This window comes from Nerophis ophidion, linkage group LG04, assembly GCF_033978795.1.
Source record: "Nerophis ophidion isolate RoL-2023_Sa linkage group LG04, RoL_Noph_v1.0, whole genome shotgun sequence".
NCBI lineage: Eukaryota > Metazoa > Chordata > Actinopteri > Syngnathiformes > Syngnathidae > Nerophis > Nerophis ophidion.
In genome coordinates this window covers 51,400,080-51,419,504 of record NC_084614.1, presented here as the reverse complement: position 1 = coordinate 51,419,504, position 19,425 = coordinate 51,400,080, and the positions used below count along the sequence as shown (strand labels likewise).

Below are 19,425 nucleotides of genomic sequence, written 5' to 3'. Positions count from 1 at the left end.
AAGAAAATATGTTAAACAAAAAAATTACAAAGCTATATGCGTATATATATATATATACTACAGATGCGCGGTTTGCGGTCTCATCTGCGGAGTCCGCGGGTAAACCGCGGGTCGGGCGGTTGACATGACGAAAAAATAGATTTAAATTAGACTCGGGCGGGTGGCGGTTGAACCATCCGGAGATATCTGATTAACAAGGTTCTGGGATCAATAGTCTTTGCCATTCAAAGACCCATTTAAAACCCGTGTCATAAAGCTAAGAAGTCAATAGAAGACACTAATATTCTCTTAAATGACTGCCGGCAGTCACCCAGATAATAGGTAGTGCGTGCTACGAATTGATTGGCGTTATCGCCCTAAACATCATACACAATCTGCTTGTCAATCCAGCATTATGTTGTGTGCAGCTTCCAAGGCTACACGCACACGACTGCAAGGCATACTGGGTGACACAGAGTACACTAATGGTTGTGATATAAACAAATTTAACACTCTTAGTAATATGCGCCACGCTTTCAGGCCACACCAATTAAAAACGACAAACACATTTTGGGAGAATAGCCTCACAGTAACACAACATAAACGCAACTCAACAAATACCCATAATCCTTTGTGTTCATGACAATTCCTGACTATTTTATACACCCCAAACCCCGCCACCCCCCCTGCGTCGGTAAGGTGGGCGGGGTTGGGGGCGCGGGGGTGTAAAATATATTCAGGAAGTGTCATGAATACGAAGGATTATGGGTATTAGTTGTGTTGCGTTTCTGTTGTGTTACTGTGAGGATGTTCTCCCGAAATGTGTTTGTCAATCCTGTATTATGTGGCTTCATAGCGTGGCGCATATTAGTAGGTGTTAAAGTTGTTTATATCACAACCATCACCCAGTATGCCTTTCAATCTCATACGTGTAATTGCGGAAGTAACACACAACATGTCTCTGGACCATCAATCCGTTCAAACATGTTGTTGTAAATGTTGAAAGCCAATGGTTTCACAGCACCCCCATATACTTGCCATCAGGATGAACACTATTGAAAAGTCGTGAGAATGTTAGCGGCTTCAAATGACTTCATTACTCTGTGAAACAGGTTTAAATTGCTCTGTGAGTGGTAAAGGTGGCCAACCTTTGATGTATTTCAGCGGGCGGGTGGATGACGATTTTGGTGACACTTCGCCTATCCGCGCATCTCTAATATATATCCGTGCATCTCTAATATTTACATATATATACAAAGTTGGACAAACTTTATATATCCACAAGGGAAATTGTTCCACACAGTAGCTCAGTTACGAAAGACGGAATGGGTATATATATATATATATATATATATATATATATATATATATATATATATATATATATATATATATATATATATATATATATACAGTGGGGCAAACAAGTATTTAGTCAGCCACCGATTGTGCAAGTTCTCCCACTTAAAATGATGACAGAGGTCTGTAATTTTCATCATAGGTACACTTCAGCTGTGAGAGACAGAATGTGGAAAAAAAAATCCAGGAATTCACATTTTAGGAATTTTTAAGAATTTATTTGTAAATTATGGTGGAAAAGAAGTATTTGGTCAACCATTCAAAGGTCTCACTGATAGAAGGAGGTTTTGGCTCAAAATCTCCAATACCTGGCCCCATTCATTCTTTCCTTAGCACGGATCAATCGTCCTGTCCCCTTAGCAGGAAAACAGCCCCAAAGCATGATGTTTCCACCCCCATGCTTCACAGTAGGTATGGTGTTCTTGGAATGCAACTCAGTATTCTTCTTCCTCCAAACATGACGAGTTGAGTTTATACCAAAATTGATACATGGATGATACAGCAGAGGATTGGGAGAATGTCATGTGGTCAGATGAAACCAAAATAGAACTTTTTGGTATAAACTCAACTCGTCGCATATTTTCTTTTATATATATGTATATATATATATATATATATATATATATATATATATATATATATATATATATATGTATATATATGTATATATATATACATATATATATATACATGTGTATATATATATATATATATATATATATATATATATATGTATATACACATTTATATATATACACATTTAGGGATACCAAAGTTAACGCGATAATACCATGTAATGTGGGCCTACCGAGGATGTCGTGGTGGTTTGTGCAGCCCTTTGAGACACTAGTGATTTAGGGCTATATAAGTAAACATTGATTGATTGATTGATTAACTTTGTCGTTAAATTCATTTAACGACGCATATTTTTTTAGCGCGTGAAAACGCCAATGCTTCCTGACTGATTTTTGAGTTTTTGATACGTAATTACGGGTGGTTACTATTGAGCCACAAGCTTGAAATTAGCAATTCAGAAATGCACAAACCAGAAGGGACGGTATGGAAATCTCAGATCAAAGGCCAGGATAAGTAATTTTCCTAATGAGACAAGACCATTTTGTCTTCAATCGCTGTGAGACGAAATCATTGGAGCAAATGCCTGTGTGGAGGGGGGCGTGGCTTGCAGGCCTGTTGCGGAACGGGGTGTGCCAGGACCGGCATCGAACACAGCGATAGGTGTGTGGATGGCCCAGGTGGACCTTGTTATCTAATCACCTGTTGCCTTTATTAGCAGCAGCCGTGTAGTCTGGGGTAGTCTGAGTTGGAGGTGCTACTGGGCATACGCAGAAAAGACTTGTTGCTGGAAAGCAAAAGTCTCGTACCTTGTGAGAACAAAATAAAACAGTGTTATACCCTGAATTCCTGGCTCTCTTGGTAATGTGTGGTGGTCTGAAGAACCCACTAGAGGGAAACCTCTACATTTGGCACCCAACAAGCCAGACCACCCAAGGAGGTGGAAGCCGACCCCCTGACGGCTTTGTCAAGCGTTCTTGCGGCGGTGACAGTGGCCAGCTGTCAACAGCTGGAAGCCATCCGCCAACAAGTGGCCCAGCAGAGCCACATTCTGTAGGCGCTAGCGGATCGGTTCGGAGCGGCACCGCCAACATCAGCGGCTGTCTCCATGCAGTGCATGAGGGAAGAAGAGGACTCTCATGCCTTTATAGACATTTTTGTGGCCACAGCGGAGGCATGCGTGTGGCCGAAAGAGGAGTGGTGAGTGCGACTCTTACTGCTGTTGGCGGGGGAGGCAGAGCAAGTAGCCCTTAGCCTACCGGCGGCCTCCCGTGTGCACTTCCCGGACCTGAGGAGGGTGGCGCTGGACCGAACCGGTTGCACCGCCGAGGATCACCAGCGCCGGTTCCAGGCGCAGCTCCGGGACGCGGCGACACGTTGGCTGCACCCAAAAGAAGGCGACTTTCAGATGACGGAGCGGCTTATCATGGAGCAACTCCTGAAGGTGATCCCCGCGCGGACGGCGGCTTGGGTCCGCCACCACCGGCCCCGAGACTTGACAGCAGCGATGAAGCTCGCTAAGGACCACCTGGCAAGGCGGGAAGGAAGACAGCCAGGGAGGAAGCTTTACGGCCATCACCAACACCACGCGGACTGAGCACGCAGGGGGAGGAGGCGGCGCCGTGGGACACACTTGACTCTGTGTCTGCTTTATCCCCACAGAACCCCATGCGCCCAGCACCAGCACCGCGCAGAGCAAGCGCAGAGGGACTGACTCTTTCGTGTGTGCTTCCTCGCAGGTCACGGCTGCTGGGAATACGGTGCTTCCCTCGCTGACAGCCCCTCAAAACCCTGGGCAGGTGTGCTGGAGGGGTGGGTGGCCCGGTCAGGTCCGGGACTTCCACGCGTGGAGGCAAGGCAGGTGATCCGGGCTGACGGCCCTCCGGTGACCGCCCCTGGCCTGGGTGAGACGTACTATATGCTGGTAATGATACAAGGGAGTACACACTGGGCGATGGTGGATTCGGGCTGAAAGCAGTCCATGATCCACAAAGAACCTGGTTTGACCCGAGGCTTTGAGGCAGGCAACACGGGTGAAATTGGATAAAATTGCTATGGTATGAAAAGGGCTAGGATTAAATAGGCTCTGCTTCTTCCTTCTCGTTTTCGGATGTGCTGTAATGAAACAACTGGAATTGTGTGATGAATTACATTGTATCGTATGCATGTTCGAAATAAACTGAAACTGAAGGTCCAGGCAAAGTCCTAATACATTTTAGAATTCTTGAATTTGACATTTGTTCTGCTGGAGTTATTCTAACTGCTAACTAACTATTATTTCCATGCCACAGATTCAAATATGGTGATAACAGACATATTTGAGGAATTCCCATCTTGATTAGGAAACCAGGCTTGTGCCTGAGACTAGTAAGACACAACTACTAATATTATCATCCATCCATCTTCTACCGCTTATTCCCTTTTGGGGTCGCGGGGGGCGCTGGCGCCTATCTCAGCTACATAAAGTCCTCTAATTATCCCCCAAAACGTAAAAAACAAGTTCAGTGTGTTCCAGCACTAGAAAAACAATGTCACGTTCCACTGAGTTAAACGTTTTATAAAAGTCCAAGAAGAACAGAAGACCGTTATGTGTAATTAGATCCCTGTATTCAATAATGTCCATGGCATGTTCTTTTATGAATGGAGTATGGGATATGAGGAATCCTGATTGTTTAAAAAGGGCATATAATAACTAAAATACAGTGTGTCTGTGACGCGGGCTAACATGTAAAGAAAATATTTTAGAAATGGCACAAAGTTCCAAAACTTATACAGAAACATATACACACATATCAACAGAAACTGAAACTGAAAAGCAAACCAAAATTTATGTAGTTTCATTCAATGACACCGGAACCAGAAGTCGTGGTTTTAAAGACAGGACCGCGGACTGGCCTGTAAGAAAATCTGTACTATAATGCACTTACGAATCCCTTTTTACCTCCACTTTCATATGATATGTGCATAAAGATATCTGTTAACATCAGCACTTGTGCCATGTCTAAAATAATTTCTGTGTAGGGCTCCAAATACATTTTTGCCAGTCACAAGGGTACTATTGTATCCCCACTTATACTTTGGATATAAAGACTTCCGGTATCCCCACTTCTACTTTGAAAATTAAGATTTCTGGTATCAGACTATGTAAAACCATTCGTTTTTGTTTACTCGGGATATTCATTTTTCTTTTCAAAACCAAGAAAATAAAAACCCTTTATTTTTCAATTTAATTTTTTGTATTTTGAAACTAAAAGAAACTGGGTTTTTTTGTTGTTGTTTTTTTCATTTTTATTAATGAACAGAAAATTGAAATACCAAATCATACACTGATCCTTTTCTCATACCATCACATACTTTGATGAATTGTAAAAAAGTATATATTATTTTATAACCTGTTCTGATTGATTGTCCGCAATTACAGAATGTTTAGCAGGCTGAATATTAAATTTTATCAATAAATTAAAAAGTTAAAACAGTGTCATGCAGAGATATGAATACCATTAACTAATACACTATGTAATGTACAAAATATCAGAAGCTGTTATTTAGAATATCACATACATCACAAATTATAGTACCAAACATTAAACCAAATTAGAAAATATGGCAGTACACCAATTTTTTTATTTTATTTTTTTATTTTTATTATTTTTTTATTTTTTATTTTTACTAAAAGCATGTTCAAAAACATTTCATTAAAGCAAACTCATTTTACAGTCATAGTGATAAAAACAAGAACATTATCTGTCTGGGCTATACTTATTAATGACAAAAAATATATATTTATCTGCAATAAAAAAAATTATTGTATCTATATAATTTATGAATGTAAATATACAGTACAGGCCAACAGTTTGGACACACGTTCTCATTCAATGTGTTTTTTTTATTTTCATGACTATTTACATTGTAAATTGAAGGCATCAAAACGATCAATGAACACATGTGGAGTTATGTACTTAACAAAAAAGGTAAAATAACTGTTTTGTATTCTAGTATCTTCAAAATAGCCACCCTTTCCTCTGATTACTGCTTTGCAGACTCGTAGAATTCTCTTGATGAGCTTCAAAAGGTAGTCACCTGAAATGGTTTTCACTTATGTGACTTATTAGGGTTGATTAGTGGAATTTCTTGCTTTATCAATGGCGTTAGGACAATCAGTTGTGTTGTGAATGAGAAGGTGTGTCCAAAAGTTTGGGCTGTACTCTCTCTCTCTCTCTCTCTCTCTCCCTCTATATATATATATATATATATATATAAATAAATTGTGGAGTCTCACTCAAGCACCGCCTGACAGGTAAGCATCTCACAGGGGAGGAGCCAGGGCATGTTTTGTTAAAAAGCCAAGCTGACCTTCAAGGTGAGGTACAAGAGCTAATAAACAAATTTGCTAAAGATGTGGCTATTACACGGGCACCCGCTGAAGTCCTAACTAAACTATCGGGAGACGATGATGTGGAAGCCTTCTTGGAGTTGTTCGAGGGCACTGCAGGCCGGGAGAAGTGGCCGGTAGAAGAATGGGGATCCATACTGGCACCTTTCCTCACTGGAGAAGCCCAAAGTGTGTGCAGCGACCTGGCATTGGCAGATGCTCGAGAGTTCAGGAGACTAAAGAAAGCCATTCTCGCCAGCCAAGGGTGCAGTCTGCCTGCCAGGGCCCAACGATATCACAATTGGACCTTCCAGCCCACCCAGCCTCCACGTCAGCAGGTAGCCGCACTGCTCCGCATAACACACAGCTGGCTAACGAGCAAAGGCAACCCCCCTTCCATAGACCGACTAGTTATAGACCGCTGTATCCGAGCCTTGCCGCCTGATGCCCGAAAATATGCCGCACAAGTGAGCCCTACAACTGTGGAACAGTTGGTGGCCTTATTAGAGAACCACCAAGGGAGCCTGGAAATGCTGAGAACCACCGGGGAAGATAGGCTCGGCCGCGACCGCCGAAGTGCGCCACCGCCACTGCCAGCACTGTCCTCACCCCGACCTTGGGGCGCTGCCCCTGAGAGGCCCAGTCGGCCTCCACAGCGGAAATGTTACGTGTGTGGACACCCGGACCAAATGTCTTGGGCGTGCCCGGAACGCGGCCGTGATGTCTCCATGGCCACAGCCCCCAGGTCGGATGCAGGCAAACCATGCCTCCACACGGGGAGTGGACGAGGACAACATGCCAGCCTTCCATTAAATGCCCACCCGAGGGGTGCTATCAGGTACTGTTAAACTCACTAAAACACTAGCAACAAGCTGCCGTCCACTTTCCTGAGACACTGCGCGTCAACACACCCGTGGACACACATCTCCGACTATCAGGTACTGTTAAACTCACTAAAACACTAGCAACACAATAGAAAGATAAGGGATTTCCCAGAATTATCCTAGTAAATGTGTCTAAAAACATCTGAATCAGTTCCAATGCAATCGCGTTTTTTTTTTGTAACTTTTTTTTTTTTTTTTTTCTTTTTCTAGTCCGTCGCTATCAATATCCTCAAACACGAATCTTTCATCCTCACTCAAATTAACGGGGAAATTGTTGTTTTCTCGGTCCGAATAGCTGTTTTTGTTGGAGGCTCCCATTAAAAACAATGTGAAGATGTGAGGAGCCATTAACATGTGACGTCATCGTCTGCGACTTCCGGTAGAGGCAGGGCTTTTCTGTTAGCAAGCAAAAGTTGCGAACTTTATCGTGGATGTTCTCTACTAAGTCCTTTCAGCAAAAATATGGCAATATCGCGAAATGATCAAGTATGATACATAGAATGGACCTGCTATCCCCGTTTAAATAAGAAAATCTCATTTCAGTAGGCCTTTAACAACCATATTGCTAAAATAATAAACATTTTATAAAGTAAAATCCACTTAGAGTACTTGGCCAATAAAGCTGATTCTGATTGTAATTAACATTCGGCAAAGGTCCTCTTTTGAGCTGCTCCTCACTGGAAGAGAGAAAGGTAGGGGGGAGGCCCCTTGTATGTGTGTGGAAGAGCTGCAGGTGAAGAGAGGTAATTCTTCTCTTCCACAAATTAAAACTTGCTGTGGTACGGAACAGGCTTCCTCAATCTCTTCTATACGAGATAGCACAAAATGGCTGCTGGTAGGACACAAAACGAATAAATTAAGCGTCCATACTGAAAGACACCGTTTTGCACACATAGACATAATTGGAAGATCTAAAAGCTTGTAAACCGAAAAGTTTGCAAATGCAGGGTTTTGTTAATCAAGCTTCCACTGTAGTCACCAGTCACTATTGGTTTTAGTCCCCTATAACCCAATAAAACAATACATGTAATGAAGTGAAAATACTTACGTTCACATATGACTCCAGCATCCTCATGATGGCCACAGTTGTGTTGACCCAAACCCGAATGTGTGCACTCAGAAAGGCCTTTCTCGTCGCCGTGACATTCTACATTGTCGAGCAAGATGGGACCAGTACCATAACCATAGAAGGCCTGAGACTTTGCTTCGATAGCGATGCCACAACCAAGCTGCCGACACACCACGATAGCGTTTGCCATGTCCCAACCGTCGTCACACACTGTTCCCCAGACATTGCTGTACTGTACTTCTACGCGACCCTGGCAGCTGCCGTTTCCGTTCACAACGCGGATAGCCATATAGTCTGCATAGGAACAACATATTTACTGTCACATTTAAGAAGTGGAAGCCAACAGTAGTATTAGCTGGGTTATTTACCTTTTCTCATGGCGGTTGAGCTTATACTTTCTGTTGCTGTGACAGCATCACCTGGTGCTGATGGAAAAGACAATATATGCAAACAAAATTATGATGTTTGACATAGTTGTAAGACATTTTTTGGAAGAAATGGTTTCAAACATTGGTCAAGCGGAAAAAGTGCACTTTAAAAAAAACAAACAAAAGATCTATTCAAAATTATATATGTTGATTTGTATTCATATATATATTTTTTTTTTAAAGAGTATGGAGTCATGCTTCCATTAAAGGCGACCTATTATGCAAAACCAACTTGCCGTACCTATTGGTACTTTTTTTTTTTTTATATATTTGGGATCCCCATAAGTCCCAAAAATGTGAAAATCAAAAAATGGAGGCACAGTGAAGATATTTATCAATTAATCATGCTCTCTTTCAAACTTGCTCCAATCAAGCCGTTCAGTTTCTGACTTTAGTGATGTTTTTTGCCTTACTTTAATTCAGCGGATATCTCCATACATGTTAGAGTTTTGCCCCAAAAGCTCTGCATGAGCCCGCCATTATAGTCCAACAACGTGGTGAATAAGCTCCATATTTTTTAATTCTCTTGGTGTGGGGCAGACTTTTTCATACATGCAGATGCATTCTCTACTGTTGTCATTTCTAATACAAAGTTCTAACTTATATCTATCATCAATCCAGACTCCATATGGAAGTGTTAAAACTACAACATGGATGACAGGGGGAAAACGCAGTCAAAGAGGAGGCATGTAAATAACAGTTATCACAACATCGTCTGATTGTTGCTCTTTAAAATATGCTGTAGATTCAGCTGATGGTTGACTTTTGGCAAAATTTCTTAAATCTAGATTTCGACCATAAAAATCATTAGTCAAAGACAACTTGTTTCCCTAAATTTCCGGGCTAATTTTCCTATTCTGACTTGTTTCTTGTTTGGTTTTTATGATTTACATTACCTTTAATGGATGTTCTTATGTTGCGCTACAATTATGAACAAGTACGGAACCATCAGGTACCATCAACATAATTTTTACAAATTATGACCAAGATCTGAACTTATGGAGCAGAGTTATTAACGTTTCGTGTTTTATGGCGAGCCATGTCACGCTCACATCTTGTCACAAGCAACAGTAACAATTTATCATCACCCATCAGTTTAGTATCGGTCTCTGATCACCTAAAGTGCCGAAATTATAGTTAGATCGGTGATGGGGTGGGGCAGTATTTTCCGCCAGGCCCCGCCCTCTACAAATAGGTATGAACAGGTACTGACCCATCGGGCACTTCAGGGTGTCATCGTCATTTCTACTTGTAAGGATCAAGGTCTGAGTTTGTGGAGCTTTGTTTTTAACGTTTTGTTTAAAACTGCCAAAAGCCATCTGAGCCAAGTTTGGCGCCAGGCCATGCCCACATGTCATGGCGAAGGCAAAATCTGTTCTTTGCCATCACCTCGATTTGTAGTACCTGTAATTTTAACTGCGACTCAATCGGTGAAAGTCTCTCGGAGGAGTTCGTTAAAGTACGACCCAAAAAAAATCATTGTAGCCAAGTTTGACCCCCACATCTTTTAGGCAAAAACTAATCGCAATTTATCATTGTCATCTGTAGTCTGTAATTTAAACCACGACTCATTTGGTCAAAGTCTCTTGGAGAAGTTTTTTAAAGTAGAGCCCCTTTTTCCTTCCGATGGATGGCTGATGCAAACCAAAATGGCCGACTTCCTGTTCATTTTCAGGTATGGCTGTGTAAATAAAAATATCTGCAATGTCCCTGTAAAGTCTGAGGGGAACTATATAAGTATTAACCTATCAAAAAAACAACGTAACTCTTAGAAAACAAACGTAGAAAATAATGTTAAAGAATGCCAAACAAAGCTTAATTTATGGCAACAAAAATAATTGTCATACTCGGACGTATTTACTTAACCAAAATGTAAAGTTTATCCAAATGTATTTATCTTGCTTATTGTCATTTCATACGTACTAGAATAATAAAAAACATAAACCAACTCAACTTTAATTTAATTTGGAGAAATAACACTCATTATACAAGAAGGGGCAACATGGTGAAATAATGTAAAGATAGAGGACTAAAAGTTTGGGATTTTAATTGTTTAAATCAGTGATTTTCAAACATTTTTCACCAAGTACCCCCTCAGAAAGAACTTTACTCTCCAAGTACCACCATAATAACCAACATTAAAATACAGTAGCAATGTAGGCCTACATGTTCATTAAAACAAGGCAGAGGTTTTATTTAGCAAGTATATTTAATATTTTTCTGCCACTGTAACATTACACACAATTTGAACTGTAACACTGTTTGAATATAAGGAAATAAAACACTGTACTTTATTAATTTGTATTCATTATTTGGCATACCACTAGATGGAGCCCACGCACACATACCACAGTTTGAGACTCACTAATTTAAATGGTACCCTGTAATTGAACTGATGAAAATCATGGATTAAAAATGTGATTCCTTATGAAACAGCATACACCAAATAATATTTGATAAATTACCAATATTGAAGTCCCATGATATGCGAATTTCAAATGTAGAAACTTACTGTTAAACTCTCACAAGCAGATGTATATTATTGGAAAATGAAATACACACAACTTGTCCCCTCATCACATGCCGATATGGAAGAAGTTTCCGGTAAATTTCCGGAAACTTTCCGGAAATTTACCATGGGAAGTTAAGCTCGGGAAGTTTGGAAATTTTGACAGTTTTTTGATTATTCAAAGTTGGACACCGTCCATCTTATTCTGTAGAACAAACTTGGGCAATTATTTTGACTCGGGGGCTAAATTTTGAGAAATAAATGTGTCGGTCTGTCTATTTTTAGGAACAAAACCTCACAATAATGTCTGATTGAATAACAGACCGCCTTAAAAAACGGTATTGAATTTAGTTTTTTTTACTGAATGACACACCCAGAATATACATGAAAATATAGAATATTAACTATGACCGATAAACCACTGAATATTGACAACATACAAATGTCACACCCCCTCTCAATCGACATACTTTACAATCAAGCAAAACACAGCGAAATATGAACGCGAAGAGTAAAAAAAAAAAAAAACACATACAATGTGATTTATTTGATGTCACTAAGCATTAGAACTTTGTTGTAAAAATGTCTCCTTCTGCGTCTGTCCGCTCCCCGCCCACACTGCTTGGTGCCTCGTCTGAGCTGCTGTGACTTACATTACCATAGTAACTAATTAGATTTCCATAGTAACTAATTAGATGACCATACTTGACTTGCTAACTAGCATGGGAATACGTCGGCGGCTACATCCAGCAGTCTAGGAGCAGCGGGGGCCGTCTACGGAGCAGACGCCAGCGGTGTGATCGGAAACGCGGATGTCGAGCGGGGCTAAAAACAAAGCAGAAGGCTAATCCCCACAGAACACCACTTCCCTCCATCATGAAGACGGATTTAAATGAAAGATGCGAGACTACTGGTCTGGGTAAGGAGTCAGTTAAATCAGAACACGTTTTTTCTGCTTTGAGTGTTTCAGAGTTGGACATGTGTTTTACCGAGGTGGCTAACTATGATGTGTGCAGTTTATCAAAGCAACAAACAAACAATCGGAAAATCCCCGTTACTGAGGTGGCTAACCATGATGCGTGCAGTTTATCAAAACAACAATCAAACAATCGGAAAATTCCTGTCGTATCAATTCCTAGATATGGTCGTAACTATACTAAATGCACTGGGCGTAATAAACACAACATTATTAATATTGCTACTACGGATAATTTGATCAAAAATTCCCTGAAACAGCCCACTACCTATAGTATAGGTTTTTTAAACATAAGATCATTGTCTCCTAAAACGTTGTTAGTTAATGATATTATCAGAGACAACAACCTTAAAGTCATCGGTCTCAGCGAAACCTGGCTTAAATCAAACGACTTTTTTGCGCTAAATGAGGCATGTCCTCCTAACTTTACACATGCGCATATTGCCCATCCGCTTAAAAGGGGTGGGGGGGTCGCACTAATATACAACGAAAACTTTAACCTTAGTCCTAACATAAATAATAAATATAAATCGTTTGAGGTGCTTACTATGAGGTCTGTCACACCGCTGCCTCTACACCTGGCTGTTATCTACCGCCCCCCAGAGCCCTATTCGGACTTTATCAATGAATTCTCAGAGTTCGTTGCTGATCTAGTGACACATGCCGATAATATAATCATAATGGGGGACTTTAATATCCATATGAATACCCCATCGGACCCACCGTGCGTAGCGCTCCAGACTGTAATTGATAGCTGTGGTCTCACACAAATAATAAATGAACCCACGCATCGCAACGGTAATACGATAGACCTAGTGCTTGTCAGGGGTATCACCGTTTCCAAAGTTACGATACTCCCGTATACTAAAGTATTGTCCGATCATTACCTTATAAAATTCGAGGTTCAGACGCATGTTCGTCAAACTAATAATAATAATAACTGCTATAGCAGCCGTAACATTAATACAGCCACAACGACAACTCTTGCTGACCTACTGCCCTCGGTAATGGCACCATTCCCAAAGTATGTGGGCTCTATTGATAACCTCACTAACAACTTTAACGACGCCCTGCGCGAAACCATTGATAACATAGCACCGCTAAAGTTAAAAAAGGCTCCAAAAAAAGCGCACCCCGTGGTTTACAGAAGAAACTAGAGCTCAGAAATTATTATGTAGAAAGCTGGAACGCAAATGGCGCACGACTAAACTTGAGGTGCACCATCAAGCATGGAGTGATGGTTTAGTAACTTATAAACGCATGCTTACCTTAGCTAAAGCTAAATATTACTCAAATCTCATCCACCGTAAAAAAAACGATCCTAAATTTTTGTTTAGTACGGTAGCATCGCTAACCCAACAAGGGACCCCTTCCAGTAGCTCAACCCACTCAGCTGATGACTTTATGCAATTCTTTAGTAAGAAAATTGAAGTCATTAGAAAGGAGATTAAAGACAATGCGTCCCAACTACAATGGGGTTCTATTAACACTGATACGATGGTATATACGGCGGATACTGCCCTCCTAAATAGTTTCTCTCGTTTTGAGGAAATAACATTAGAGGAATTGTTACAACGTGTAAATGGAATAAAACAGACATGTTTACTTGACCCTCTTCCTGGGAAACTGATCAAGGAGCTTTTTGTATTATTAGGTCCATCAGTGCTAAATATTATAAACTTATCACTCTCCTCGGGCACTGTTCCCCTAGCATTCAAAAAAGCGGTTATTCATCCTCTTCTTAAAAGACCTAACCTCGATCCTGACCTCATGGTAAACTACCGACCGGTGTCTCACCTTCCCTTTATTTCAAAAATCCTTGAAAAAATTGTTGCGGAGCAGTTAAATGAACACTTAGCGTCTAACAATCTATGTGAAACCTTTCAATCCGATTTCAGGGCAAATCACTCCACGGAGACAGCCCTCGCAAAAATGACTAATGATCTATTGCTAACGATGGATTCTGATGCGTCATCTATGTTGCTGCTCCTCGATCTTAGCGCTGCTTTCAATACCGTCGATCATAATATTTTATTAGAACGTATCAAAACACGAATTGGTATGTCAGACTTAGCCCTGTCTTGGTTTAACTCTTATCTTACTGATAGGATGCAGTGTCTCCCATAACAATGTGACCTCGGACTACGTTAAGGTAACGTGTGGAGTTCCCCAGGGTTCGGTCCTTGGCCCTGCACTCTTCAGTATCTACATGCTGCCGCTAGGTGACCTCATACGCAAATACGGTATTAGCTTTCACTGTTATGCTGATGACACCCAACTCTACATGCCCCTAAAGCTGACCAACACGCCGGATTGTAGTCAGCTGGAGGCGTGTCTTAATGAAATTGAACAATGGATGTCCGCTAACTTTTTGCAACTCAACGCCAAAAAAACGGAAATGCTGATTATCGGTCCTGCTAGACACCGAACTCTATTTAATAATACAACTCTAACATTTGACAACCAAACAATTAAACAAGGCGACACCGTAAAGAATCTGGATATTATCTTCGACCCAACTCTCTCCTTTGAGGCACACATTAAAAGCGTTACTAAAACGAACAAGAAAGTTTGATCACATTACGCCTGTACTGGCTCACTTGCACTGGCTTCCTGTGCACTTAAGATGTGACTTTAAGGTTTTACTACTTACGTATAAAATACTACATGGTCTAGCTCCATCCTATCTTGCCGATTGTATTGCACCATATGTCCCGGCAAGAAATCTGCGTTCAAAGGACTCCGGCTTGTTAGTGATTCCCAAAGCCCAAAAAAAGTCTGCGGGCTATAGAGCGTTTTCCGTTCGGGCTCCAGTACTCTGGAATGCCCTCCCGGTAACAGTTCGAGATGCCACCTCAGTAGAAGCATTTAAGTCTCACCTTAAAACTCATTTGTATACTCTTGCCTTTAAATAGACTCCCTTTTTAGACCAGTTGATCTGCCGTTTCTTTTCTTTTTCTTCTATGTCCCACTCTCCTTTGTGGAGGGGGTCCGGTCCGATCCGGTGGCCATGTACTGCTTGCCTGTGTATCGGCTGGGGACATCTCTGCGATGCTGATCCGCCTCTGCTTGGGATGGTTTCCTGCTGGCTCCGCTGTGAACGGGACTCTCGCTGCTGTGTTGGATCCGCTTCGGACTGGACTCTCGCGACAGTGTTGGATCCATTGTGGATTGAACTTTCACAGTATCATGTTAGACCCGCTCGACATCCATTGCTTTCCTCCTCTCTAAGGTTCTCATAGTCATCATTGTCACCGACGTCCCACTGGGTCATTATTGTCACCGATGTCCCACTGGGTGTGAGTTTTCCTTGCCCTTATGTGGGCCTACCGAGGATGTCGTGGTGGTTTGTGCAGCCCTTTGAGACACTAGTGATTTAGGGCTATATAAGTAAACATTGATTGATTGATTGACATACTAACTAGTATATCATGCAGATTACAACCATTGAAATTCTTTGTATAGTTGAAGACTTAAGGTCGGTAGAAAACATCACTGCACATCATAATAGTAGCTACACTTTCCATCTTAAAGATCTAAAAGAATATTTGGTAATGTCCGGCGGGCCAGATTGAAAAGATTAACGGTCCGTGTGCGGCCCCCGGGCCTTAATTTGCCCAGGTCTGCTGTAGAATAAGATGAGAAGCTTGTCAAACACTAATCCAATGCCACACACAGATATAAATATCAGTAAACAATTGGAGTAGCCTTTAAAAATACTTTACTGATGGGTAAATGAATAAAATAGGCTAGATAAATAAATGAACACTCAATCAGCATGCTAAATCAAACTACCGTAACCTACATTCTTTTATGACAACTGAATGGTTAGCAGAACAGAAAGCAGAGGAAACTACACATTTTGATTTGGTATTTGCTTGTTGAACTTTCAAGATCACAGTTTAGGTAAATTCGGATCGCTAATGTTAGCATAAATGAATGGGATTTAACGTAGAGCAAATTAGCATTACAGCTAACGGACAAATATTTTCGGTTCATTATGAGACTGTGGTGGTACATAAACCTAGCTAGCTAGAAATATTGGCCCCAAAATCATTTAACAAGTACAGGAACAGCTATCTGGATTGAATGGAAGTATACTGGAGTAGTCTAAAGTCATACAGTAACAAGCAATTTCACCTCTATTAAACTTAAATACCTATGATCAAATATATTTACCCCAGTAATTTCATCAAAACTTACCTGACCGGATGAAGTCCTTGGGCTCAAATACTAGTGTGACCTCAATAGCCCTGCTGTAGTGTGTAGCATGCTGGGAATTATATGTGCATGTGATGGAAGAATGCTCTGCACATGTGATGGAGGAATACACAGTGTAGGGTTGAAATTCAACTGGATTTGCATTAAATCAGGTTGTTTTAGCTAATAATCATGCTGCAAGATCTAGCATGTTGCATTCAATGTTAATTCCAATTTGTTTCCCATTAATTCCCATTAATTCCCATATATTCCCGTTAATTCCCATGGAAAGTTTCCAACTTTGAATATTCCCGGAATTTTGCAACCCTAATTATGATGGTTGCATGTATAAAAGTATTGGTCAATTGTAGATATTATGGATGCTCAAAGAAACTTGCTTAATTATGAGAAACACATTTGACTTTCATCCATCACTTTCTGTATTGAAACAATCGCACAAAGCATGGCCAAAACAAATCTTAGTTCTGCTTAAAAATTGTTTGCCGCACTGCCCTTTTTTTACTTCCATAACTAATCTCACACATTTAATTAATTCACTAACTATTTCATTAGATCATGTCTTACAGTACATTTTAATCCAGGCAAACAAAACATGTTTACTAAATTTGATGAAGACACCATTTAAAAAAAATAAAAACATATTTATTTCTTCCATTGCCAGCCAAGGTGAAAGAGTCTTAAACCAAAAACAATATTTATCCATATTTTTGGTTTAGTAAATACATCCAAGTTTAGGCAAATCTCTTTGTTGCCATACATTTAGCTTGGTTTTGCATTCTTTAATTGTATTTATTGTTTGTTTTCTGAGAGTTTATTTATTTTTTATATTTGGTTGATTTCTAAATATTTCCCCTACGAATTTACAGAGACATTTTCTTTCGCACATTCATGGATAGGAAACAACTCTTTTATTTAAGGTTTAGGCAAAGTCCTGTATTTATTAGATCATTCTTGAATCTTTTCAAAAGCAGTTGTAATTAGTTTTTCATTTTTTAAGTAAAGAGTTGTTTCATCTGCTAATTGGCAATTATTTTTTTGCCAGCAGGTTTAAATATGGTGATAAGGGACACCCTTGAGGAATGATCACCTTGATTAGGAAACTGGGGTTGTGCCTGAGACAATTAAGACTTATTATTTATTGTATACTCCTACTGTCTGTAGTGAAGCATGTTTAGCTATTCCTTGCCCTGCGCTTCAGTGTTTCTAGCTTCATCTTTATCGTTAGTTTTAAAGCCAAATTGTGTCCATTCTTCCTCTTTTCTCCCCACGTGTCTGCTTGTAAGTACTCCGTGCATGTGTGTTGCCTATAATGCGCATTTGCTCGTTTCACCAGCAATGTCACAACATGGTTATGGTGCGCTGTCATGTCCAGAAAAAAATACTATTTTCCTTCATAAGCAGTATAGTTCCTTTTTAATTTATTAGTACTTTATCATTACCGGTAGACCGTACAACCCTCGTAGATATGCATAATCGTCCCTTCCACCAGAAAAAATGTTTTAGTCCAATATTAGTAATGAAAAAAAAAAATCCTCTTGAAATAACCGTTTAATAATACTGTACTGTATGAAAAGTGCTGATTACATCCTTGTTAGTACATTTTAGCTTTTTTAATAGGATTATAGGAAATTTAAAGCAGCAACAATCAAATTAAACAACAATCAAATCATTATTTCCCTCATTGTATGTTCTGACATTGACCAATAAACAAACCTTCAGTTTTTAGGGTTGACCAGATAGACTCCTGGCTTCCAGTGGAAGGGTAAATTGCAGCCACAGTCGTGGTTTCTCTACCTGAATAACAGATGAGAAATAAGAGTTGCTCAGAAAATATCCAAGAGAAACTTACAAAGTAAGTGACCAATGCTTCTATAGTCCAATAGTATATTATAATCCGAGACACAACTTCAAGCAGGTCACATGATCATGGCCTGGGTTTTATCAATTTAATTCAATCTATCAGTTATAAAAAATGACGCCATAAACGTTAAACAATCAATTTTGTTGTTTAGAGGGGACCATCTTTTCCTAACTGTTGGTACATGTTTTGTATATTTGGGATCTGCATAATTCCCAAGAATTTGAAATCAAACCGTGGAGGCATGGCGGAGATATTTACAAAACAAGCTTGCCTTCTTTCATACTTCCTTCAAACAAGCCATTTGTAGTTTGCACTACCTGGGATGTTTTTTTAAGTTTGACTGGAGGAGACATCTCCTCATGGTAGAAACGACCAGAATATCTCTGCGCGAGTCCGCCATTGTAGTTCAGGCTGCAGGTGTACCCCGCCTTCCGCCCGAATGCAGCGTGAGCACCTCCAGCACCACCCGCAACCCGAACGGGACAAGCGGTAGGAAATGGATGGATGGATCTTGTTGTGGGGCAGACTGGATCGTACATGCTTGTCTAATATGAAGTAGCATATAGAACCCATTTGGAATCGAGGTTGCCGTTTTCTGAAGTGTTCCTGAGCCCATGTGGTAATATCCTTGACACACTAATGTTGCTTTTTGATGCAGTACCGCCTGAGGTCCGTAATGTCATCGCTTACGTGCAGTGACTTCTCCAGATTTTCTGAATCTTTTGATATTACGGCCCGTACATGGGGAAATCCCTAGACTCCTTTCAATAGCTTATTGAGAAATGTTGTTCTTAAACTGTTCGACAATTTGCTAACGCATTTGTTCACAAAGTGGTGACCCTCGCCCCATCCTTGTTTGTGAATGACTGAGCATTTCATGGAAGCTGCTTTTATACCCAGGCATGGCACCCAGCGATTCCCAATTAGCCTGTTCTCCTGTGGGATGTTCCAAATAAGTGCTTGATGAGCATTCCTAAACTTTCTCAGCCTTTTCGCCACTTGTGCCAGCTTTTTTTTAAACATGTTGCAGGCATCATAATCCAAATGGGCTAAAGTTTGCAAAAAATAAAGTTTTCCAGTTTGAATGTTAAGTATCTTGTCTTTGCAGTATATTCAATTGAATATAGGTCTGAAAAAGATTAGTAAATCATTGTAATTTGCTTTTATTTATTTACAGTGTGCCAACTTCACTGG

The 19,425-nt window shown here is 40.4% G+C and overlaps 1 protein-coding gene across 1 annotated transcript in view; it reads right to left on the bottom strand.

Annotated features, from left to right (window-relative positions):
* Nucleotides 1–19,425, bottom strand: part of LOC133551497 (scavenger receptor cysteine-rich domain-containing group B protein) — a 41,551-nt gene that overhangs the window by 1,698 nt on the left and 20,428 nt on the right. Inside the window, exons 6-8 of the mRNA XM_061898255.1 lie at nt 18,084–18,164; nt 8,605–8,661; nt 8,216–8,530 (exon numbers count right to left, since the gene is read on the bottom strand). Of these exons, the coding sequence (XP_061754239.1) occupies nt 8,216–8,530; nt 8,605–8,661; nt 18,084–18,164 (453 nt within the window). The remainder of the gene's footprint in view (nt 1–8,215; nt 8,531–8,604; nt 8,662–18,083; nt 18,165–19,425) is intronic.